At 34.5% G+C, this 25,699-nt stretch overlaps 2 protein-coding genes across 2 annotated transcripts; one reads left to right on the plus strand and one right to left on the minus strand.

Annotated features, from left to right (window-relative positions):
- Positions 1 to 308: 308 nt before the first annotated feature.
- LOTGIDRAFT_153184 (hypothetical protein) lies at positions 309 to 1,499 on the plus strand (the record flags this gene model as incomplete). Its single annotated transcript, XM_009057110.1, has 1 exon — positions 309 to 1,499. One exon carries the CDS (start codon positions 309 to 311, stop codon positions 1,497 to 1,499), a length of 1,191 nt encoding a protein of 396 aa, XP_009055358.1.
- A 2,631-nt stretch (positions 1,500 to 4,130) lies between these two features.
- On the minus strand, positions 4,131 to 21,961 carry LOTGIDRAFT_209261 (hypothetical protein). Its single transcript, XM_009057111.1, has 34 exons — positions 21,906 to 21,961; positions 21,156 to 21,331; positions 20,729 to 20,754; positions 20,292 to 20,445; positions 19,829 to 19,899; positions 19,422 to 19,547; positions 18,973 to 19,012; positions 18,577 to 18,661; positions 17,984 to 18,131; positions 17,574 to 17,810; positions 16,996 to 17,331; positions 16,525 to 16,695; positions 16,016 to 16,210; positions 15,435 to 15,584; positions 15,100 to 15,309; positions 14,838 to 14,916; positions 14,046 to 14,190; positions 13,141 to 13,264; positions 12,696 to 12,809; positions 12,444 to 12,545; positions 11,926 to 12,054; positions 11,437 to 11,578; positions 9,287 to 9,463; positions 8,826 to 8,907; positions 8,323 to 8,479; positions 7,922 to 7,993; positions 7,391 to 7,556; positions 7,026 to 7,237; positions 6,357 to 6,506; positions 5,968 to 6,030; positions 5,552 to 5,661; positions 4,896 to 5,046; positions 4,528 to 4,723; positions 4,131 to 4,212 (listed from the first exon to the last, which is right to left on the minus strand). The coding sequence occupies exons 2-34, from the start codon at positions 21,307 to 21,309 to the stop codon at positions 4,145 to 4,147; spliced, it is 4,542 nt and encodes a 1,513-aa protein (XP_009055359.1). The 5' UTR covers positions 21,310 to 21,331; positions 21,906 to 21,961; the 3' UTR covers positions 4,131 to 4,144.
- Between the last annotated feature and the right edge of the window lie 3,738 nt (positions 21,962 to 25,699).

Below are 25,699 nucleotides of genomic sequence, written 5' to 3' on the forward strand. Positions count from 1 at the left end.
TTTTACTAGAATACATATTTTATAAATACGTGACTAGCGAAGAGACTAGAAATATTTCAGAAAAATCGTTAAAATTTATCCGACGATGAAAATTACTTACGGTACGATTAGCGAATTTTGGTTATCTGTGCAATTGTGAAATACATGTATGGTATGATTATCTAAATGGAATATAACGTTTTTGTTAAGATAGTTATAAAATAGAATTGTTGACAATAGACTAGCGAGATTAATCAACATCACGTAGATATCCTCCTAGTTCTGAACTAATATCAACAAGAATAAGCGAAGAAATCTTCTTCAGAACTATGGTAAAGATAGGCACTGTGCGCCTGTTTATTCTTGTAATACAAAACATTATTGTGTCAACACAATATACGTGCTTAGACGTTTCAATGCTTCGCAATGTTGCTTTGTATCAACAGTTAAATGGGTTGATAATTCAAAAGATTAGGACATCGTCTTTAATGAACTGTGGCAAGGAATGCTTATATCAAACTAACTGTTTATCGTTGAATTTTAATATAAAGACTGGCTGGTGTGATCTCAATAGAAACGTTAGTGGAGTTTCATTTCCACTTGTGTCCAACGCTGATGTTCTTTACACCGAAAAATCGGAATTTCAGATGATTTTGTTAGATGCTTGTAAATCTCATTCATGTCCAAATAATTACAAGTGCCTTCTTGATTCTGGAACAGCACTGTGTGTTATATTTGACTGTGGCATTCCCCCATCTGTTGTATTTGGAAATGATAAAAGATATGAAGAGACTGTTTTAGGATCCACTGCAAAGTACTCTTGTTCGGGCCCTGGGGTAGTTCGAGAAGACGTGACGTTGATTTGTGAACAGAATGGACATTGGATAGGTGGACAGTGTAGAAAAATATCCTCCTGTTTACAAATTAAACAATGTGAGAAAAATTATACTGATGGAGAATTTTGGCTTTATCCATTACAATATAATAATACAGAGAGGGTTAAAATCTACTGTGACGGTCTCAATACCACAGCTCCAACAGAATACGTCACTTTAATTCATGAAAATAGAATCACTAGTCCAAGTTATAAACTTACAAGGGAATGTTCTTATAATAAGAACACTCACGAATCATTTGGAGAAGCTATATTTCGAAAAATTAGAGTTAATTCAAATTTGGAAATAGATGGTAATGATGTCAAATTTATGGAACTTCTTTTGGGAAACAATCAAAAGTATGGAACAACATTTGACTGTATGGGGAAAGACTGTCCAGATATTCCTCATGGTACTCTAAATATTGACACAAGAGATACCGGACTAATGGTAAAACCTGATACAAATTGGATCACATATGGATATATGCCTGGTACCTTCTATATCAACAGGATAAGCAATAATGTCATAGATATTAAATGTGGGGGAAATTGTGGTGGTTGTACACCTAAATCAAGTTTGGTCCTCGAGCTTGATAAAACTACTATCTTAGATATTAGTCTTGCAACAGAAGTCTCCTGTTGAGACACTTCGATAATTGATTGTAATCTAAATTCTGTCATCAAAAATTTAATCATCAAAACCGACGAAATCATGTCCGTTTATACAGTTGATTTCTGATGTCCGGAAGCATATTGATGATATATCTGCTATATATCAGGGTTCAATTATGATTGTAGGACTTTTTGCTGACAAATGTCTCAAATTAACTACGATTTGGTTAGCTTGTTATTCCTCAAAAAACGCCTCATTGAGGTCTACAGCGTTTACGTTTTGAAGGTTGATCCGGAGATGCTGATGAACTTGCTCCTTGAGAATGGTCAGATTAACCATGGTCGAAATTACCTTTTTTACATTCCCTTCTAGCAGGACTTAGCGATGTGCTCTGTACAACATTGAATGATGATATCGGCTGTATAATAAGGTTGATGTGAACGTGATAGAGACCGTTTATGCCACACTGACACTTGCACGAATTTTGCCCCCACAATGTTGAGCAGAGGTCGTGACAAGACGTGCCGTTTCAGTGCTTCGTGGCGGAGCGCAATGATTTCTGTTCGGTTCTTAACGTTTAAATTAAAGAAAAATACCCCTCTAAGTGCTTTCATCAGCTTTCATGTAGCAAATAAGGAATGACTTTCACGGATCGGTAGTCATTTGCTTTCCCCAGTAGATTTCACTTGATTAAAAGTTCAAACTATCCTTTATTCATGATTCAGAAGAATTTTGATATTGAAATTCCTTTAGTCAAATCAAGCACGTTCTCCCGGGTATTAACATTTTAGTCGCTTATATTATTACGGACAAAATATATGTTTGTAAGCATGACATACGTCTACTGGAAGCTGTCAAGAATGATTTTACAGTGACAAAAATGCGATTTTTTTTTCTTATATTTACGATCTTGTTAAGATCTTGTTAAGATCTTGTTAAGATATTCATAATGCTGATGTAGTTTGAATCTTTTGATGTACTGAACAGATAAAGAAACGTTGCACTGAAGGATTATTACGAAATAATAATTTTAATCAGGCACTATTATTTTTTTTTTTTCTTCATAAGTAAGATTTTTAGACTTAAAATAAACCAGTTTATGACATTCACCTGATAATACCGTTTGCGTTCGAATTAACAGCTGTAAACCATAGAAAGTGAGAAATGGTCGTGGGCCAGGTTACCAGTGATGCACAGTAAAATCGAGGATCCGTCTAAAAATCACCCCACTGGGAATTCATTTGCTTTGTGAAGACACCTTTAAACTGTAGCGTACGAACTGAATATTTGTCCCGAGTCACAACACCAAGACAAGATCGCTTCCCCCTACGTCAACATCTGCATGATAGATTCACCACATCGGCACCGACAGTAATTGAGTTCAATCGGCATCAATCATAAACTTGGAACTCACGTTGTACGTCATTTTGCAAGTCTCCGAAACCATAGCTTCCAGCATGACAACGCCCATGTACGCACTGCAATGACCAAAAACCAAAAAGAACTTGTCCGGCGTCTGTAATCCGTTTTTGCCATTTCTCGTATTTATGATGCCAGGCCGTTATAAACGTTCGAGTTGGATACACTAGGTACTGACATCCAGCCTCCACCTGTGGAGATCACGTGATCAGATCTTCGATATGGAATTATAATGTTAGACACTCAAACAATCCTTTGTACCAAAGGCAGTTGTTTTCTGAAAATAATCTTTTGAACTATTGCCATTTGAAAAAGCAGTTCACTATTTTCTGTACTTTGCGACATTTCTGTTCAGTATATTTATTTACTTTCATTTATTTACAGTAGATTTCGTTGTGTATTCTGGGTCGAGCCTCCCGACTTACAACCCAAAATCGTAGGCCTACAATTTTGCGACCCGAGCCTTTTGGAAGACTTCTGGCGCTTTCTTAATCGAAACATACTATCGCTATGCAATAAAAGTGGAGCATCTAGAATTTCTGCCTCTACGCTAGTCTAAAATTGAGAAAGCTCTAGTGGCAATGTTACAATATTTAAAATTCGAGGAAATTTAAATTTAGACCTACAGATCTATGACTATAGGCCTATTTACGTTTTAACAACAGAAAGACGAAAATGCAGTCGCCGACATTATCTCTACTCACGAGTAAAATTTTAAAAAAGATAACATGGCGCGCTTACTTTAATTCACGTTCAAACTCGCCACAGTGGGACTGCTAAACATGTTGGACAAGAACAAGATTTATTTATGGTTTCGTTTCGTCATACGTAATAAAAACTTTCTAACTTTTTATTACAACCTGGATCCGAAAAACCTGCTTTTCAATTCGCTAATATCAAGTCTCAAATGACTAGGATGGGAGAGGCAGTGAGCCTCGGCGGAGGATTCAAGACACCGCCTACTTAATGCAATGACTGTCGGTTCATCAACTAATACATTATATTATCATTTTGAATCTAACGAAGTCTTTGTTTCTATTGTCTTTGTTTACAAACACTTGTATTATCGTGTCAATCTGAACATAGTACCGTTAAACTATGGCTACCATTCAATAGTCGTGGTTTCCAACTGTCGAGGGATCAGTCTGGGCCTCGGTTTATTGTCTCATTCGGGGTCGACCAAAAGAATATGGACGAATTCAAATAATTCAAACATACACATGAATTAAATAAGACATCAAAAATATTTGAAATACTTAATTTAATTTGAAATATACAAGGACTTTCAGTGTATTTATGTATTCATTTATCGCTTCTTTCCAACCTGAAATAGAGTATTTAAATATATCAAGTTATGAGTTTTTAATCTCTCATTATGTCGATTTCTAGCATAATATACAACTTGCGACAACATTGACCACATTTTGGATTCAGGTTAAAATTAATCGTAAAATTAAACAATTTAGAAAGTAGCAACATGTGCTAATAATTTGCTTTGGATCAGTTCACATGCTAACTGAAAGTCAATGCTCATTGTAAAAGAGCTATTTGAAATGCACCAAGAGAAACGAAAACTATATGACAACATACGAAATTTACAGATTGCATGATAGCTGTAAAGATCTGAATTTTTGACTTACCACACAATCTCCGCAGGCTCCTTGTGGACAGAGAGCACACACTGGAGCACCTTCACCCAATGTAGATTTATAAGAAGCTGTAGCACTATTTTCTGGATTATAGTAATCTATTATGCTGATAAAACCGGGTTTTAATTTTCCAATAATTTCTGCTTTCACTAATCGCAGTTTGATACATATTGGTTTATTGCCCACCTATAAAATAGAGTTTAATGATGACATTCACTCATCATATTCATATTGAGTTCTGGCGAGTTCACAAGAGCGATACTAAGTATGCTTCCTAAGAAGTTGACAACGTATCTCTCGGGACTTCTTTCATTTGAAATTTAATTCACTAGAAAACAAACAGTATTATCAATCTCACCTCATCAATATATAAGGTGAATTTTTTCTTCGCTGTTTCCATTCTTTTTATGAGTTTATTTTCATTAAGAGGAACTTCATCCACCGTGTAACCACTTAACAAACCGACTTCAAGTAGAGACATACCACTTGATTCTCCCTTAACAGTCCATCTACAGGTACAAACAATTAAAATTCTTAGAAGTCATTAAACCAATTATGGTCGTCGTTCAAGCATTGGGCAAACATTAACTACGAGCACTTACACGATATTATTCTTTAATAAGTACCAAATAAATAGTTTATGGTTGAGAGACAGGAAGACCATTCGTTCGTTTTGGGACCCATCTCCACTCACTTACGAGCCGTTACGAAGGGGGAAAAGTAGCGAATTTTAACGTGCGTATATTTTCGTCGATCATATCATGTGATCAGTACAAATGGCGGACCGCCACTGAGAGGACTTGCCTTGACATTAAATTTGATTGGTTCAAAGGTTGACAAATACTTTGGTCGTTGGAAACCGAACTCTAAGTTATGTATTCTAGACTGACTTATTACCTACAATATATTATACAATTGACTTTTACTGTATTAAAGAAAAAATATTCTCTCTCAAACCGCATTTTGCAAATTTGTTGTTTGATTTTGCTTATGAAGAGAGGCATGTTTACTTACTCGAAGCATGCTTGGATAATAAGAACATCTTTAGTTTCAGATTCTGTAGCAACACGAAGACCCCAGGTTGACTTAACTATTACTTCAGCAATGTTGTATTTTACTGTAGACTATAATATAAACATTATTCATTAAATATAAATTAGTATGTACGTTCGTTAATTATTGGAACCATGATAATAAATTTTAAAAGCCTGCTCAACATTATTGGCATAACCACTTCAACTTTTCGATAAGAAATAACATTTGTGGGATTTGAGACCCTTTGTTGCCAATGAATAGATGTGCACATGACCTTTTAATATATTCGTAATATTTGTAAGAGAGTTCAAAATGAGTGTACACATGCGCATAAAAAGCATCTAACTCTATATTGAAAAAACGGTTTTTGGACACAACTATTACTTATGACTTACCATGACAACAGCTCGGCCTTGACCTCTAGCTACAATATCAACACTGGATGTCGTTTCTTTGGTCTGAAAAAAATCGAAACATAAACAAATATGTCCATACAAGTATTCAACTATTGCAATATTGGAATAGTCTTTCAAAACAATGACCCGATCAGATGTTCATCAAGTTAACATCGTAGCCAGACTTGATTGTTCGGAGGGACAAGTAGTTTTAGTTGCAATAATGGAATTGGTCGGTGGTCAGAATTTTTCAGGAGGTAATCCCGGCTCACTAGCCCATCGTGGGTACCGGCCTCCATCCAGCAAAGAGACAAGCCTATAGTAACTCAAAAGATTACCTACATAAATCATAATGCAATATCAAATCATGATGATAATGATTTACTTACCACCCATTTCCTTTGAATAGTAGCGGAGCTCTTGGAAACCTTCCATCGTTTTCGTTCTCTGCAGACAAATATATCCAAGGTGACATCCCAATTACCACTAGAGAGATTTGTAGCATATTCAGACAGAGCTTGAAGAGCAACAACTGTATCCTGTTAAAAGAATGAAACATTTACACTCCAATTTACCTCTTTCTTTGCCATCCATGATCTGACGAAATTGTTTGCATTGTTTTGTGTGGTTCATATAATATTCAAACATTACTGTTAATCATTGATATGTTTTATCTAACCAATTTTAAAAGTGTTTTTGGTTGGTTGAGACAATTTGAGATGCTAATGGGTCTAAAAATCCAAAAATACGATTTTAAAAGAATCTAGCCACATCATCGGAGGTAGGAGTAGCAGCTTACAAACACACGAAACACGATTTTCATTTTAATCTGAATGACCATATCCATAATAACTAGTGGATCTAATTTTGTGGGTTTCGTCACTGAAGAATGTATATATATATATATATATATATTTATCAGTAATGTTTTTGTTTCTTTTGATTTTGATTTTTATGTTTTGATTCATTGATTGGGTGGGAATACAACCTGCTATATTCAAAAATACAAAAATACTCATTTCCAGTGCAACATAGGGACAACATTACTAGAGTCATACCTGGGATGTAGAGTAACCACCCTTTCCATTTTGCTGGGAAATCAACCATCTCAAAATAGGCAAGCCTTTTAATTTTTCTTTCATTTCAGCATAAGTTAATAAAACATAGGCTGTAGCCTCAATATTAACTGGACTGCTTTTTCTATGTGGTGGATTCCAATAATATTGAGCTCTGTCAGATTCAACAACTACGTCCCAATATACCATACCATCTACAAAAATACATTTAAATAACCTTAGTATCATCTAAGTATAAAAAGCCGTATCTCAGTAACAGCTAAATTTCAACTTATCATAATAGCTGACGAGCGGGAAATGATCACAGAAAACGTTTGGAACAACTAAAAGCTTGGTACGTTCCTTACCTTGAGATGTCTGTTTAGACTCTAGTTTAGCTAAAAGTTGAGCTGCATATTTACTACCAGCCTTATGTAAGGCATATGCTGTGATAGCTAGGTCGTAGATATTAGTCATAGTTGCTGATGCTGCTTCAAGTTGAGTTACAGATGATTTTATTGCTTCAGCTGTTACCTACATTATAGATATAAATATAAGAGATTGTGTTGTTATGTGTACAAATATCTCTGAAATACATTTAACAACATGAGATAAAGAAGGGTTCCCTATGAGAATTTGATATTTTGATAAGTTTATCCTACAGACTTGGTGTTGCAAGACATCATTTGACAGGCTGTGAAAGACTCAGATGAAACACTTTTACCAGTTGCCGCCAGCTAAAAGTCGTTGATCTGGGCCAACGTTAAAACTGCTTTTGTTACAAAAGACATAACAAAAGATTTAACTTTATTTAGTTTACCAATGCCTATTGGAAACGTCGAGCTATTTAAAACAGCTATGGTCATATAATATGAGATAGATTTCTTTATACAACTTACCTTTTTATCTTTGACCTCCAAAAGAGCAATCAAGGTAAATGCATTTAAACCATCACCTTCGAACGAACTTCCCTAAAATAATATTCACTTATTTCAACATACATTATTGCCTTTACAGACAATATTTAAACAAGAGCTTACTTGAAATCTCGTATTCCCAGGTTTTGCATGTGTGTTTTACAAGATATTTGATCAGTCGGCTGGGTCGGCTTACGAAACTTTGGTGACCTTGTAAAAGATGTACTCCACTTTATTTCTGTCGTCAGTCGACCAAGCAGTAGATGATTACGAGGATTGCAATATTGATCACTGTCAAAAGGTTAGATTATGAGCTGCTGGAAGGAAGAGGTCTCAATTCCCTCGAAAATATGGATGCTTCTTGCTTAAAATTAAATTAATACCTTTAATTCTTTATGAATTACTCGACCAGGTTCTCGGAATGTACCATCAGGATTCTGGTTAGAAATCAAATACGCGGCTGTTTTACTTAGAATTCTATCATCAACATAAATATGAGCACTAGCTTCAATGAATGTTCTCAATACATAAGCTGTTAACCTGAAATAAAGCAAAGCAAAATAACTATTGGTTGGAATCATATCCATAGAAATGGAAACATAAAAGACAAATCATTCAGAAGCGACAATAGTACAACAGTGGATCACCCTCTTGTATGTAACTGGCTTTTCCTTGGCTTTACTGATACTCATTGAGATGCATGTAGGATCCCGGTTGGTAACTTTAGGTTTGGGCTTTTAGATATTCAATCATGAATTAATATATAAATATCAATATTAGATCTTGAAATATCGATATTCCACTGATTGACAACTTCTGATTTTACACGCCCTTGACAAATAAAGGTGTTGTGATCAGTGGCATCACTTAAAATAAACAAACTAACCATTGACTTCCAGAATCATCTCTATCACCAAAGGCACTGAATGAATAGTCAGATCTTTTATATCTCAACTCTGTGGTATAACCTATTTTTTTTAATAAAAAAAAGAGAAATATTAAGGGAAGGGTCAATAATCCAATTACAAATTTGGGTGTTTAACGCTTAAAATATGACATACCCTCAAAATAATACAGATACACCCTTCATGTCTTAGTATTTCATGGGTATGAGAATTTGTAAAAATGGAAGCGCAAAAGGCAAATGAAACAAGGAACTATGGAAACAGTACAAATCTTCTTCCAAATCTATGATAACCCTCAGAACATAAGGTAGGTAGGTAGGTAGGTAGATGACAAGTTGACGTTCGCTTCCAGCGGATGCTGATATCGCAAACTAGGTAGTTGTTGGTAGTCGTAGTAGTTGGTAGTTGGATTGGAGAAAATTCGTCGAGTTTCATAGTATACCTGTTTGTAAATAACTCTTGATCTTAGCAGCTAAAGAAGAAGATAATTGTCCAGTAGCATCAAGGTATTTCCTAATATAGATATTTGGTACAAAGTTGATCATGTTCTGTTCTCCACAGCCACTTGGTAATCTGATTAAATCTTCAATATTGTTCAGTGCTGATCCTAATGGGTCACCTAGAAAAAACGAAACAACAAACATTGATCATTTTCTGTGTAATTAGATCAAATTGATGAATTCATATTATTATTATTATTATTATTACTATTATTAACAACATTTATAAAGCGCTCCTTTCACCATGACAGTGTTTCAGGGGCTCTGTACAATAGATAAATCAACGAAGATTAACATATAAAATCCATATTAAAATAGCAAAAATTTAAAATATTCAATTATTGATGTAAATATTAAGTCAAAGAAATAATATTATAATATATAAATTTAACAATAGATTTAAAACACATTTAAATACATTTAAATAATTTAAAGATTAGGACCTATAGTAGGATAGGCCTTTAAAAACAAATGAGTTTTTAGAGATGTCTTAAAACTTAAAACTGAGGGGCATGAACGTATCCCAACTGGAAGTTTATTCCACAGTATAGGACCTTGATATACAAATGATCGCTCTCCATATGTGCTGAATTTTACAGGCATAGGTTTCAGGAGAGTTTTGTCTTGAGCAGATCTAGTTACACGAATAGGGTTGTGAAGAGTAAGGAGTTCAGAAAGATATTTTGGAGCTAAACCATTCAAACATTTGTAAACAAGTAACAATACTTTAAATTCTAGTCTATATTCTATAGGGAGCCAATGGAGGTCGTATAGAATAAGAGTGATATGGTCGGTTTTTCGTTTTAAGGAAATCAGACGAGCTGTCGTGTTCTTAACCCTTTGAAGTTTATTAATGTGCTTTACTGGTAAACCAATGAGAAGCGAGTTGAAATTATCTAGCCTCGACGTAACAAAGGCATGTACTAATGATTTCGTGGCATCAGTTGTTAAGAATTCTCTTATCCTGCCAATATTTCTGACATGATAAAAACAATTTTTACATACATTATTAATTTGTGTGACCATGGTCATGTGCGTATGAAAGACAACACCTATATTTCTAGCCGATTGATTAGGAGTGACATGGGCAGAGCCAACAGAGCTGGATTAGGTTATTAATGTTGAAATGAACACCATGGCCTGATTTCTGAGCTTGATCAGTTAGGAAACTTGATTGGATGACATCAGGGGTTAAGTTAATTAGGTTATTAAAGTTCACCTCTCTGCATTTTCTAGACCTCCTTGTATTAGATATTCTCACCTTTACTGGTTTATTAAAGGTTAATGAAAGTTCAGGTAACAAGTTGAATATACTCTGATCAAGACTTACTGAAGAAAGTTCACTATTCAGAGCGAAAAGCTTCTCTCTACTGTAAGTAATCATCACAACAATTACAATAGTCACATTAAAATTCAACATAACTCCAAGAATATCAATCCAAATTCGAATTTCACATAAAACATGTAATCCTGGTAACTTTAAGTAACTGTCAGTAAATTTTCAACTATAGGAATCACTAAATAACTCTAGATATTCTAAACATATCAGAGAGCAAGACACAGTACTACACTAGGCAGCCATCTTGCCTATCAATATTATTGCCACTTTCAAAATTTGCTCATTTATAATAGATTTGTACGAAATTGGACTTATATATGACAATCTTTTTCCGAATGTAAATATGATACTGTGAAAAGGCTAACTTCCCATGAAAGATACAAATTATTCAGTGGAATGGGGTTGCAATGATTCCAACTTCTAATTCATACTCTTCTTGGTTTTCCAGCTGTCGAGAGGTCATCAAAGTAACACAGGTTTACCCATACTTTCCTTTCTGTTTTAATCTGTATGATACCATTCCTTGTATTTATATTTTGCATTGTGCTCCTTGCGTTTAATGCAAACTAACAAGTCCTTCAATGATTCACACAATATTCAATGATATAGGTGAATTATTTTTTTTTTGTAAACAATATTTTATTCATAAAAAGTATGAATGGGATTAGGGAACAGGCATTCGCCTATATAACCCTTCTCCATAGGTGAATTATGGCTATGAAGTAAGAAACAATGATAAATATAAAGTCATACCAAAAGCAGTGATGATAATTCTCTGTGAATCAGGAACAACATCACTAGGATATCTGATCTGTATACTCTGATTAAATTTTCTTTGATTTTCATCTAAATCAACTAACACTACTTCGTTATATTCTTGTGGTATTCCTTCAGCCTATACAAATATCATAAAATATTCTCTATTGAATTATCCTGTATGCTTAATCATGTCATTATGCATATAAGCTTTTTAACTAATCATAAATGTCCATATCTGTACAGTTTACAAAAAAGACTATTTGACCTTTCTTGATCGGTCACTCATTTGAATTCTGCTGGTAATTCTCTTCTAATTTGGCTAATTATGAATTAATATTGGACATGTGAGACAAACTGGTATTGCCCAAAGGAACTTAAGTAAAGGCCAAGCAGAATTAATTTCGATTATAATTAACATTATGAGCTGAAAGGGCTATCGGGCTAGCAAACCTCAGAACGAAATATGTCGATAAGAGTTCTCACCTCGACCAACATTGGTCTAACAACTCTATCACCAGCACCAGATGTTCCTGCATACACTTGGAGGTCAATATTACCAACTTCTAGGAATCGGATTGTGAAGAATACACTGGCAGTTCCGTCGTTGGGTACCTGGAATAAACGATGAGAAAGCATATGGGACTCTGTAGTCATAATCATATGAATTGGTTCAGACATCAAGAATGTTCTTCTTTAACAAATTCAAATTTCAGACAAATTAAATTGAATTTTTTCTTTTGTCAAGTTTATATTTTCGAACAGCCATTGTGTCTTGTTTGAGTTCTGTCACGTTTTGTTTTTGTTTTTCTTTGCGACAAAGAAAGCCATATCAGTGGCGGCTCCAAAGGGGTTAGAGAAAAAGGGCCATGCATCCCTCTGTCTCCCAGGGCCCAAAATACATTTTTGTTTATGGATTCGAAAAAGAATTTGGCAGTCGCCCCTCCAATCCAGAGGTCTGTAGCCACCACTGTACCATATTATAGATTATAATTGGAACTTACCTGAACGGTTTCTGTTTGTGTTTGTGTTGATTCATATTCAAATCCACCATTATCCACTTTAACAACTACATAACCTTTAGGGTTCTCTAGTCTCACTTCCGCCTAAAATATTATTAAATAATTTTGAAACTGAAATCAGATTAGATTGAGAAAGACAGTCTAATTTCTAAAAAGATCAAAACAGATAAATTTTACAGGGTTTTTTGACAAAGCACAATACCACTCAATGATTGTAAAGCATTATTAACTTACATTGGCAGCTGAACCAAGATAATTAAACACAGTAGCTTGTAAACGTATTTCTTCACCTCTTATAACAGAATACGGCAGGTTTAATGACACAAAAAACTCTTTGAATACTGTCAACTGAAATCAGATGCATTTTATATAAATTATAGAGTCAGTTATTCACTTTTAACTATCCTTGCTCTTTTAGCCTACTTTAACATATTTTTGATCGGGTTGCATGCAGACAGTGAAGCAGACTGGATCTGATTACAATGACAATGACAATGAAATTTCTGGTGTGTACAGTAGGGGTTCTGCGAAAAAATGAAAAAAAAAACACATTGCTGAAAAATGTTTCCTCCTGCACTACGAACCCATTTTGTTCGAGCGTTAAGTACTTCAATCGATCATCAAATTTGTTCATGCTTTTCTTTCATAAATATGTTCTATTTCGTCAAAAATGTTTTACCTCAGCTACATCTGACGTCATACCGACTCCAATTGAAGGATTTTTACTAATAGCAAAAGCACTGGCAACCCAGGTTGTGATGGTGTCTGGTACCTTGAGTGTAAAGTTGGCGATTCCTGCTGAGCTAAAAATAGAATCGAGACATAAATAACTTTTTGCTTAATCTTATATTGCCATACTGGCAAATGCTGTAGACGCTGCAGTTGCTTTTTGCGCAAGTCGACCCTTGACTTTCAATAGAGGACCTGTTGGAGATTTGAAGCTAAAGAAACTGAGACATTGACATTTTAACTTTCTGGTGTCTGGCTTCAGACAATCATCATCGGTATTAAGCTGACAACACAGAGGGGAGAAGGGGGTTAGAATGTCGAATTTCTTTAGAAACTAACATCCCTACAAGAAGACACAATGGGATACGTTAAAGCAACCATCACCACATAATGTACAAAATACAGGGTAAAATCTTTAGGATATTTAGGATACTGTGTGGTAAAAATTTACAATGAGTCAAGTCTTTTTATCAATGTAATTTACATAAGTATCTAGATATTTTGTTTCGTGTTTAATTTAACCACATTTCTAAGGACTAAGAACTAAGAGATCTAGTTTGTCACCTTTAACAAATAATAATAAAAACCACGATGTACAGACGTAATACAGACAAAGCAATACACGAACACTGCCACTGTCAAAACCGTATTAAGAACTAACTTAGTAATTTGGGAATCCCAGATCCAAGTTTCTGGAAAGAATGAGCGAGTTGAGACTTCATCGTCGACGCTGCCTACAGACCCACTAGCTGAAGAAACTACATTATTGGAAGATTTGAACTTTCTCGCAAACTTTCCTGAAAATATAACAATCATTATCATGTATGGCATGAAGAATTAGAAAAAATATCTAACCCGGCGTTTTGACTGTCCCAAATCCATGTTTCCGGGAAAAATGATCTGGTTTCTACATCTTCTCCAGCTCCGCCCATAGCTGCATTTTCCATTACAGGAGGACCTCCCATACCTACATCAGCCATAGCCATCATGGGCATAAATCCTACAAACAGAAAAAGAACCAGAAACATGTCATTACCTGTGATGCACTCATAGATAAATTATATACATGTACAACTACAACATTAATGAGAACGCTTGATACGATATCGTTCCGTTAAAATTATGGTTTTTTTAAAAGCATAAACAACGAAGAGCCCGTATCTATCGCAGGAGAGGATTGCTTCTCTCAGATGCAAACTTAGGTTTTTGCTGAAGCTCTCAAACGGCTATCGTTTGCCAAATCTTCAGACAATGGATTCTAGGATTATCTGTTCTAGTGCTGGGCATCGCTAATCATGCCACGATACGATACAGTGGTCACGATACGATAAATATTGCAATATGGGTAATGGGATAAAAATTGAAATTTTATTTTCAAAGTTTTAATACATCCAGTAATTCCAGTCAAGTCAGTGAAAAAAATTGTGATTTCATTCACCAACTTACAACAGATTTTGTAATGGAATGAAAGGTATCGTCAAGTATCGATACATGACGTCGCGATACGACACGCATATCGTGACATGTCGTATCGTGGTACATCGATTCACCGATGTATCTTGCCAGCACTAATCTGTTCCCATTTACAACTTAAAACTAGCAAAGATGACTAGTCCATCCAAACCATATTTCCCTCTCGAAACTTACTATTGTACATTCGATAGCAGGATCTTGGTTCTTTGTGTTGATAAATCAAAGCATCTGATACAACATGTAATCCCGTATTCTGTAAAACAAAAATATCAAGATGAAGAGTGTTTTCGAAAGACTGTTGAATTTATCCCCTACTTTTATATTAGAATCCAGATGCGGCAATAAGAAAACTGTGGGAAAAACGAGAGACTAAATATTTGTTGGAGTCATACTTGAAGAAACGAGACCAAGAAAAATTCTTTGGGAACTAACGCACCCTAAACATATCTTCAACATCAGTACCGGATGTGAAAAAGGGATATGGCCACCATATACTAGATCGTTTGGATCGTTTTTCGGCTTCACGCCTCTTTCTGAGCAAAGCTTCTCTCTTCTTCCTAAAGGCAATCATGCCACCCCCGCGCAGCCATGGTCCACCATAATATGGAGTGAATCCGTTATCCAATTGATGAAGGAAATCTTGAACCTGCAATAAAGGAAGCATTATTAAGTTAGATGTCTCATTCTGAAAAAGGGTAAGAAGAATAGAGACCTTGGTATTAAGGAAGGGCAAATATGTGATGTCTCGGATTCCAAAAACAAAATACTCACATCTTGACTGTGGTCATCTGAAACTTCACCCAGTAAAGTTGTACTCTTGTCTACAGCAACAGCATACACGTTGGAACCTCTGAAAGCTTCAACAGCAAGGGTTGATACTGATCCAGTCTTTACTTTTTTGGCATCGAACTTTAATGAAACCTTGGGAAATAAAAAGCCTCAATGAGTACCCAGAATTAAAAAACAAAACATGTCTACAAAAGGACAGTACATTCGTATACTCATTACTGTGAAGGGTTGTCACTGAACCTCATGGGATCATTTGCAGTCGACATGGTCCTAATCAGCAGCTAAAAATTGCGATCAGCTGAATAGAAGCAGCTTCTGACTGCTCTTGTTGACTAGATCCAAGCTTTCCCAGGAGAACACGAAAAACCACTGTTGACAATTGACAGCAACTGTTACTTTTCAGTATCATTGACCAGTCGTTGAAGCCCAGTTTCCCAGTCGTAAGTTCGACCACTTTTCGAGTGTATACATGGCACAGACATGTGTTATTCTTTAATTTACATGGGTATAACTAATTTATATCTTGGTCTTATTTTGAAGCAAAAACTATTGATTTAACTCACCTTGTTTTTGAAGACACCTTCGACATTAAAGGATATAGCGTCAGCTACAATTTCGTCATTTTCAACTCGAATGTAAGCAATAATTCTTAGTTTAGGTGCCATAAGACTTTCTATGGGAAGGACCAACTTTTGGACTCTTGCAACAGAGTTAAACTGTTCAAAACTGGACAATACAATTGATCCTCGAGACAAGACCTGGAAAAAAGTCCCACTCAGTCAATTCATTGAAATTACATTGGTCTGGATTGTTCAGATATTAGAGGCACATGTATTGTTCCTAAAACATAGTACATGTACCCTTAGTCTTGTCAACTACAGTAAATTATATAGCAGAACTAACAATTACAAATGCTTACTATATCATTAAGTAGACATGTTATGAACATTTCCACCATTTGGCAAAACCAACGTGTGTGTGTTCAGTCAAAACAAGACAATTTTTGCCCCATTTATGTTGATCAAATAGTCTTATTGGTTGAAAATAGAATCCTCTCGACAAAACCTCTTACCGTATAATATACCAGATCAAATTCTCTGGTAGCTTTGATGACAAATTCAGCTTTCTGTCCCGATGCCGGTTTTGGTGTAGTAAGAGTTAGCGACAGGAACGTGTTGCTGGGAGATCTGAAAGCTGTTAATGTTTGAGAAATTGTGACATCTGTATCACCATCATAAACAGCCTAAAATAATAAAACAGAAAACATTAAGTGGCTGTGTTACAATAAAATCTCATCTTAATAGTAAATGTAAATTATATATCTGTGAACAAGTACTGATAAGTATTGGTTTGCTAGGATGGGCTGTTATAAAGGATAAATGGAACCTAAGTTGTTATCTTTGTGATATGGATACGGGTGTTTCATTTTTTTCTACTTTTCGGTCTAAAATGGTTCATCGTGCATTTGTCCACTGATTCGAAAACTTTGAAGCTTAACACTTTGAACAAATTAACCGACTCTATTATTATTTAAATATCATACCTTTAAAGTGACTTCTCTGGAATTTTCTTCTGTAACAAGTAAATCATATGGTACCAAACCATTGGCAGGAACACTGAGTGTTTTATTTGGTAAATCTTTATATTCGTATTCGGGAGATTCACAATCTATTTTTGGGTAAGGCAATGCGATCATTCTTTCCATAACAGGTTCGATAGGGACTGGTTCTCCAGGGACAGCTACTGGTACCTTTGCTTTTGGTGTAGTGGTAGGTTCCTTCAAAACTTTAGGTTTGATAATCTCAACCTTGACTCTACTAGTTACTGTTACTGTTTTGGGATTTTGTACTGGTTTACCATCTTGTTGTCTTAATTCAATCTAAAATGATAAATTTTAAATCACTTTGTATACAGGAATAGGAACTCACAACTTTATTTATTTATTTATTTTTTTTAGCGTACACAATACAATACAGAACAAAAGGATGCGAAGAGATCCTTTGTACCTAGCGGTTATGAAATCTTTATATCAAAGTCTTACTAATACACACATGTAAACGGGAAGATCTTGGAACTTCAACAAAAAGAACCTTATTAATAGATACCAGGATAAGTACTTACAAAGAGTTTGTTGACGAATCCAGGTTTATAGTTCTGTGGATTCAGAGCAAAGCTGATCTTTTCTCTGGTTCTTGAAATTGAGACCTGACTGGGCTGAGAGATATATTTAGCACCGGTTTCTTTATCTGTGACATTAACTTGACCAACTATCGTTTTATAGGAAATGGAATTTCTGTAAGCTATTGTCTTTAATTCTGTCATGGGTATTGATACAGATGCTTCTCCATTTTTATCAAGCTGAAAGAAATAAAAAAATATTACTTAAACCACCACATACTACCTTTTCGTTATATCCTTTACAAAGTCTACATGTGCCGTTTGTTACGTACATTACGTATACAGATTCGATAGTAGCTCCCAAAAGCCAGCTGTAATAAACCTGATGATTCCGATGTAGGTTGGTGTTTTACCTGTATCTCATACATAAGATCGGGTTGTGTGACGTCTATATAACCATATTTTCCTGTGGCTGGATCTTTTTGCCACTTTCTAGTAGCATACCAATTTACTTTGATTCGAATTTCAGCAAGACCGCTTACAGGTTTTCCAAATGTATATCTGTAAAGTAAACAGAAACATCGTAACTTTTACGTAATCGTAAACGTATATGTGAATCACTCCGATTTTATGATTTGTCTGATAGTTGTCAACAAAATAGGTAAAAAATATATACCTTGAGAACTCCCAAGTTTTTGATAGAATCGTGTTTGACGAATCTCTGAAGCGATTAGGAAGAAAGAGTCAAACTATGAAAAATCGAGAAAAGCAGTCCATATACACCCAAAATGGTTTATGATACATATCCACGAACAATGCTGCAAATCAAGTATACACGCTCACTCTTCCGGAACACTCGGTGACATTTTGCGACTGGGTTTCCAAGAAATCCCATAACAAATTTTGTTTATTTGATACATCTATCGCATTGAAAAGTTCAAACTATAGTATTTAGGTACCAATGTTTATGTGGAAGATCAGGATAAGTAAAATGGTATTGACTTACTGTGAGGAAACTTTAACATATATGCTAGTATCCTTTTCACCGACAACGGATGGCATAATAACTTTAGCTTCAGCCTTTGGTAAAACTTGGACATGAAATAAATGTGTCAATTAGAAAATCAAAATCTCCCTCGCAGTCCTCTTAAACGTTTATCAAAAATTATAATCAATACATCTTGATGAATGTTAAATTCTGTATTGTGTTAACAATGCCGTTGGAGGGATGTTTGGGATGTCTAAGCATAAGAAATAGCTTGTTCCTTTAGCAACGGTAAGATAATATCCACAACATACTATCTTTGCTAAGGGAGCATTAAGAAATAGAAGCATTGTTTTAAATTAAAAAGAACTCTTGAATATATCTTTCGAGTGTGAGATAATTTGAGCTGTAACGTACCATATTTTTCAATTTTGAATGTTTGAACATGTTCTGACCCCTGAAAGGAAAACAATTGTTTAACATGAATATACCTGCAATATTCGTGAAATATGAGTTGAATTTTTACTTCCATTTGAGGACAGAGTAAACATTTAGCAACACAAAATTCTAATTCTTTCACAAGTAGAAAACTGAAGATCCTATATACCATCTTAGCCCATTGAAATGAGGAGAGTTAACTTTTTCAGGGGCACTAGACATTCACTCAGATTTGAGAATACAACAACTATTTCTTGAAACAAGCAAAAAATGTCAAGAATCCTTCGCTCTAACTGATTACACCCCATCAACAAATATTTCACATATACCGCAACAGAGGTTTTTTCTCGACACGGGAAGATCTTCAAGTTCAAGTGAAGCAAGTCATTGCTTTTAAGGAAACATAACATGGAATATTTCAATCTTACCTTGGTTGAAGCTTTAATCTGCCATGTTCCAAATATTGGTTCACTGGACAGTTTCAATTCATTTTCAACAACACCATAAGAATCGCCGTTTGAGGTGAAAAGTTGAATCTTGTTATTTTTAGGATCCTGGACGAACAGTTTTTATTACATATTACATATTTTACCCATCACTTAAATGTTATATTGCTCATTTCTAATGATACTTCAGAGTGTGGTCCAATGTTATGGTTCATTTCTGGAATTTGTCTTATGGTTTTGTATTTGTTTGCCTTTGCTTATAGTAGGTTAACTCTTATTGTATACGATGTGAGCTCTTCTTGAATTGAATTGACCAAGGTAATATATTTCAATAATATATGCTAATGGATATACTTCAGGTCGTAATTAAAACACAAATCTATACTTACAGTAACTGTGACCTCAAATGTATCTTGTACTGCTTGTAAATCAGGCTTCACACCAAATACTCGATATTTAACTGTTAATAGAAGTAGATGATATATGAATTTATCTGTGCACTGCAGTTATCTTGATGGCATATAATGATAAATAAGTGAATTTTGCCTTCAAGACGATAAACTAGTAACTTGGATTAACCAGATTCAGTTGCCCAATTTTAAGGACCTATGATATGTTCGCGGTTCAAAATGCTGAAACTCGAAGCATTCACTCAGCATTTTTTTTTTTTTTTTTTTGGCTTACTTAAATACTTTTTTTCAGAAACATTGATTACGCAGGCAATGTAAACTTACTTCAGCAATATAAAAACGAAGTCCACTATGAAGACATTAAGAACCGCTTCTTCGCGTAAATTTGGAACAATTACAAGTATAGGTTTGATTATAGTACGTTATATAAGTTAACAAGTACCTGTTTGTCCTGGTTTATAAAGTTTTTTATCTGTTTGAATTATAATTTCCAGATTTTTAGTGTTAAAATTCAAATATTGTCTATCTGTAAAGTTTGCTCCACCAGTTCCTGTGACCTTTATATAGTAACTTTTCCACGTTAAATCACATGGTGGCTGCAATATAAAAAAAATCTTTATCATATCATAATACTAATGTAGCAATAAATTCAAAAATATACAGTCTGCTATGGAACAATGGTCAAACAAATGTTAATTAACTTAAATGGAAGCAATAATTTCAACCAAAACTCTTTAGTAAGCAACGTTATGTATCATTTGGTGAATTAGAGAAGCGCATTATTCATTTTAATCGAAGAGAAACCTAAAATGTATTGTTAAAAGTAAGGATACAAAAGGTTGGTTGTGGAAATTTGCTTGTATATAATGTCTAACTCACCGTCATTGTTATCTTTCGTGTAGTTCCTGAAAAGAAGTAGTTTTATTATTATACGACAGACTGTTAAGCATGATCTATGTCACTACACAAACCATGATGACTTAAACATCAAGGTTGGATAAAGTTTGAAGATATAGATAATCCTCAGGTGGGCCCAAGTCGACTAGCGATTCAAAGCATGACATTCGTCGAACTCAATATAAGCGACTTGGATAAACTGGGTGGTCGCAGATTTACAGAATAAAAATGAGCAAATTACCTGAGCTCCCCTTAACATTTATTTCTGTCAATAATTCTCCAAATTGTCAGACAGGTTTGTGGTATACTGTACAACAATTAAATCAAGTATACTGCCAGATTAGTCAGAGTCTTTTACAGAACTAATAGAAAATGTAGAACCGTGTTTCAAATCTAGAAATGAACTTACTTATGTTGACAGGTTTACTGGCAACAACCACTGTAGGGTCATTTGAGCTACCGTGTTCAATTTGAGCTGTTAGAGTATAAGATGCTTTGCCCAATGCCCGGGCACTAAATGTATAGGGGGTACATGGTCGGAAGCTTTTTGGTAATAAAACCATGTATTTGGCATCTTTTACACATCTGGAAAAAAATAGTTGTATTGCAGTTAAAAAGAAAAACTATGACAAATCTAAGAGGCTCAAAACTCACATGTTTTGGAAGTGTGATAAAGTTTAGTCTTCCTATAGTAACAAATAATATATATTTAAGGTTCTTGGTCTATTTTGCAGGGGAGTTTTTTTGAATCCTTAGGTGGGGGCATTTAAGAACTCATTGATTAGTGAAGGTCAGAACCAGTTCTGAAATACTGACATGGCCTGCCACCCTCCTCTGCCCCTCCACCCTTTAATCCACACGTAGAAACAGTCGTGTGCTAAGGGTGGTATGGAAGCAATATATATTCTGTTTTTCTGTTGGGTATTACTGAAAAATGGATACCTTATCACGAATCAGAAATTTCAACCAATCTATTGTTATTGAATATATGTTTTGCTCAAGAGGAACTTTTGGATATTTATATTTATGAATAGTGGCATGGCACTTATTCAAACAAAATCGTTGGAAGACTTCCTGAGAAAATTACCAAAAGAAAAATAAATACCCTAGATTTTTCTTGAGCCGACTATGAGATAATAATAATAATTTGCATACTTACTGTGAAGTGGTTATTGCAGCCACAAGAATAGATAACGATAGTAGGTAATTAAAACCCATTCTGTAATGAAATAGCAAAATATAGTATTATTTAAAAAAAGAAAGTGAATATCAAATTTAAATCAATCTTTAATTTTCTAGGTTGCATAACTACAAGTATGTATGTAGTGTCAGATAGTAACAGTGGGCAGTGAGCTATTATCCCAATTTCAAGGATGTGCAATTAATACCATTAAAATGTTTCTAATATAACGCAATTACGTAGTGGATTATAATCGATTGGCTATAGCAAAAATGATAAGGTGCAATTTTGTGCAAAGCAAAAAAAAAAAGAGAAAAAAAAATTCGGCAACTTGTAGTCTTTGGTCAAAGGGATCATACAAACTCCTGTTTATTACCAACCCAACAAACGTTTTTAAATGATGTCAAGCCGAAATCGAGTAACATATGGATCTAATGAAACACAATTGTTTGTTTGGATTAAAGACCTATCCCAAAATGTTTAAGTCTTTTGAATCATAAAAAAGGTAAATCATTATAAGAGGTATTGATTTATGATTAAAATGCCAAATATTGTCATTTAAATAAATGAAACAGCCGATTGAAAGAAATTGGGTTATTTACGACATTTATTGACCAACTTTTATTTATTCCTTTAGGTACAATAATGCTTATTTAATTCTTTATAAATGTAAACTTTCCATATTTCGCTCCATAAAGGTCAATGTCCAGAGTAAATGAAAAAGAGAATCCCAAACTATCTGTCAGCTGGCGACAATATTGACCACTCCAAAACTTGAGAAAATAGGGCAGGGCATTATAAAACTAATATATTTTCATATTTTTGAACTGATATTCATTTGCTTATGACACTTTTAAAAAAAAGGTATACTTTTCACAATTGTTGTCCATAACCTTAGTTTTTAGATTATAATATGGATATAAATATACCAAATAATTCGTCGCATGTCCCCAATTTAACATTACGATGGAGAATAATATCAAATTGATTTGTATATTTCTGGACTGGAGGCCTTGAACAATAATTGTGAATGAGTTCAATGAATATTTAACATATGAATTGTATAAAACCAGAAATTGAATTGTGTAACATATTGCACTTGTATAATAATTGTATCAATATTTAATGAAATATATCATACCACAACCCCATTTTTATGTTACTAAAGGTCAAGAGATGCAAGCAGCCAAAATTGCTAATCAGACGTTTGTAGTTCCTGCAATTCCTCTTAAAATAAGTGATGACTTTATGTGATAAATCATATTTTGCGATTAGTGCATCATACAAACACATATTTTTGTGGAATTGTTTGAACCATAGACGTCTGATTGAAAATTGGAATGGTGCAAATTGATGCTAGAATTGTCCCCATACATATACAAATTTTAGAAAACTTCTTTACAATCCCTTTAATGGCCTAGAAGCACTTTGAAAAATTTGTAGTTATAATAAATGCATTTTTAAAATTGTTCAATGAATCGTTTTGGTTTAGTTTTGATTCTTCTTGATTGACGTGGAACATCCTGAATGTTTGGTTTAGGTTTGACCTGGTCATTGTGTTTGGTCTATCATCTTGAGCAGAGTATGACTTGAGTATCTTGCGAGTTATCTTCCGATTACTTCGCACTTCTAGGTTGTTTTCTTGTTTTAATAAAGTAATTTCTTGGGCTATCATGCCATTTTATGACAGACCGTGTTGTCCGAAGATCTGGAATCCAAACTTCATCGCCTGGATAAAGATCCCCAGATGTTTCGGTCTACTTATTCCGGTACTCTCTCTCCCTTCTTATGACAAGATATTGATCGGGTGTTAAAGGCATCAATTCATCAGGATGACATGGAATTCTAAATCTTAGGTTTTGTTCCATGCTAAGTTGTGAGGTGTGTTCCGGTATTGGAGTAAGGCTAAATACTCATCCTCACATTTCTTTAGAATCATCTTAACGGCACGTCCAGCTTCCGTGTTAGATTGTGGGTAGTGTGATGATGTGTTGTGTTGAAATGGCCAATCTTCTGCAAATGACTTGAATTCGGCAGAAGACAATTGTCGACCATTATCTGTGAACAGGACATCTGGAATAACTTGTCTGCGATAGATCTTTTTAGTAGGTTAATTGTTGTAAATGAAGTAGCAGTTTTAGGCAAAATACCTCTCTGGAGTAATAGTCTGCTGCTAACAGAAATTGCCGTTCCATGTATTGAAAAAAATCTGCTCCAACTTTGGACCAAGGACTGCTAGAAATTCATTTCCTGTGGAAGTACATAAACAGGAGGTATAACCCACGGGCATTAGTTATGACTAATCCATAGTTAACCCAAAGGCGGCATAATTAGAATTCACTTTGGGCCATACTACAAGGGGTTACCAACCCTTTTCTTTCTATTATCCCTTTAGTGATCCTTGATTGAATTGCCCCCCTCACCTAAAAAAACCTTACTATTTCGTGATTTTATCTAAGGTTTTTTCCTGCAATCTAAATAGGGCTAAATTAATTGATAATTGTCCCAAAAATCTATGCCAGACTACAAAGTTCCTCATTAACCCCAAAAATTCCAAAAGAATCCCTTGGATTTAAAAAACCCTGGTTTAAATAAAGATAATGTGTATTCAATATAAATCTAAACTAACTGCTGCTTACCTGAATGGGAGAAAGAAGAAATCGCAATACTTTAGTTCCAATAAACAATTATATTTATAAGAATAAACAACAATGAAAGTGACATTTTATCAATAAAAATCAATTGGTTTACTTACTCTTTATTCGGCACGACACTTGTTAAATCAAACCATCAACATATCAATATTTTCAGATCGTGATTAATTAGTCGGAAGCATATGGCGAAAAAATGTTCTCGAAACTTTTCACTTTAATTGATTGATACTTGATTTTTATCGTAGGTTTATTTCGTTATATATTTGATGCGTTTTGCTCTTTCTTTTTTCTCGAAATGTTTCCTTATTTTCTTTTCACGGTTATTCTATTTTCGTTTCGTGGTTATCCTTATTTTCGTTTGTATTTCGTTATTGTCCTTAGCTCGTTTCACAGAAATGTCCTTAATGTCCGTTTTGTAGTTGTCCTTAGTTTCACTTTTCAATCTATATTTTCGTTTCTTGTCCTAAATAGTAATATTTGTTTTCGTTCTTCAATTTCTAAATTTATTCTGTGACCTGAATCTTATTTCACCTGACTTTTATAAAACTGATATAAAATCTCTTATATTTTCTTCATCCGTATGTTGAAACGTAAATAGGTTTAAATGTTGTAATACTTGTCGTATCTGTCATGTCAAATTTTACTAAGACGTAGATATAATACAGGCTTTCATACTGTCGACTGAGACCATAAATCACAAGTCCTGTTTTAATTTAGCCTGCGGGAAATTGGTAAAAGCCCACAATCATAAAAATCCAAGTGACTTAATCTTAGTATTGCAGTTGTGAGATAATATGTTCTGTATCAAAGAGCATTTGGCTTTAAGCGGTATTTCAATACATCTCCTTGGATCCAGCTATTTCAAAATTAACTGCTGACAACAATTCAGATGCAATCAAATTAAGTAACAAGACAACAGTAAAAGTTTCATTTATAATCACTTTGAATTGACTCGGATGCTTAATATCAGGACACTTTAAGGGGAGTTGTGTATGTGACTGGTTTTGATTACGTTAATGTTGATGACAACTATGTGACACACAAATGTCATACTGCCTTGGGTGATTGTCAGTATACGTCTAAATGTGGTAGATATTTCATCCTGTTCCGTTTGTCTTT

This window comes from Lottia gigantea, assembly GCF_000327385.1.
Source record: "Lottia gigantea unplaced genomic scaffold LOTGIsca_3, whole genome shotgun sequence".
In the NCBI taxonomy this organism is placed as follows: Eukaryota; Metazoa; Mollusca; class Gastropoda; family Lottiidae; genus Lottia; species Lottia gigantea.

Excerpts from the sequence above, each read along its gene's own strand:
- LOTGIDRAFT_209261 (XM_009057111.1), bottom strand. The coding sequence starts at position 21,309 with ATGGTTTTATTACCAAAAAGCTTCCGACCATGTACCCCCTATACATTT. Across the intron at positions 18,132-18,576 it reads TATGTTAAAGTTTCCTCACA|ATATACATTTGGAAAACCTG; the intron begins GTAAGTCAATAC and ends TTTACTTTACAG. Across the intron at positions 14,191-14,837 it reads CTGCTATCGAATGTACAATA|GATTTATGCCCATGATGGCT; the intron begins GTAAGTTTCGAG and ends TTCTGTTTGTAG.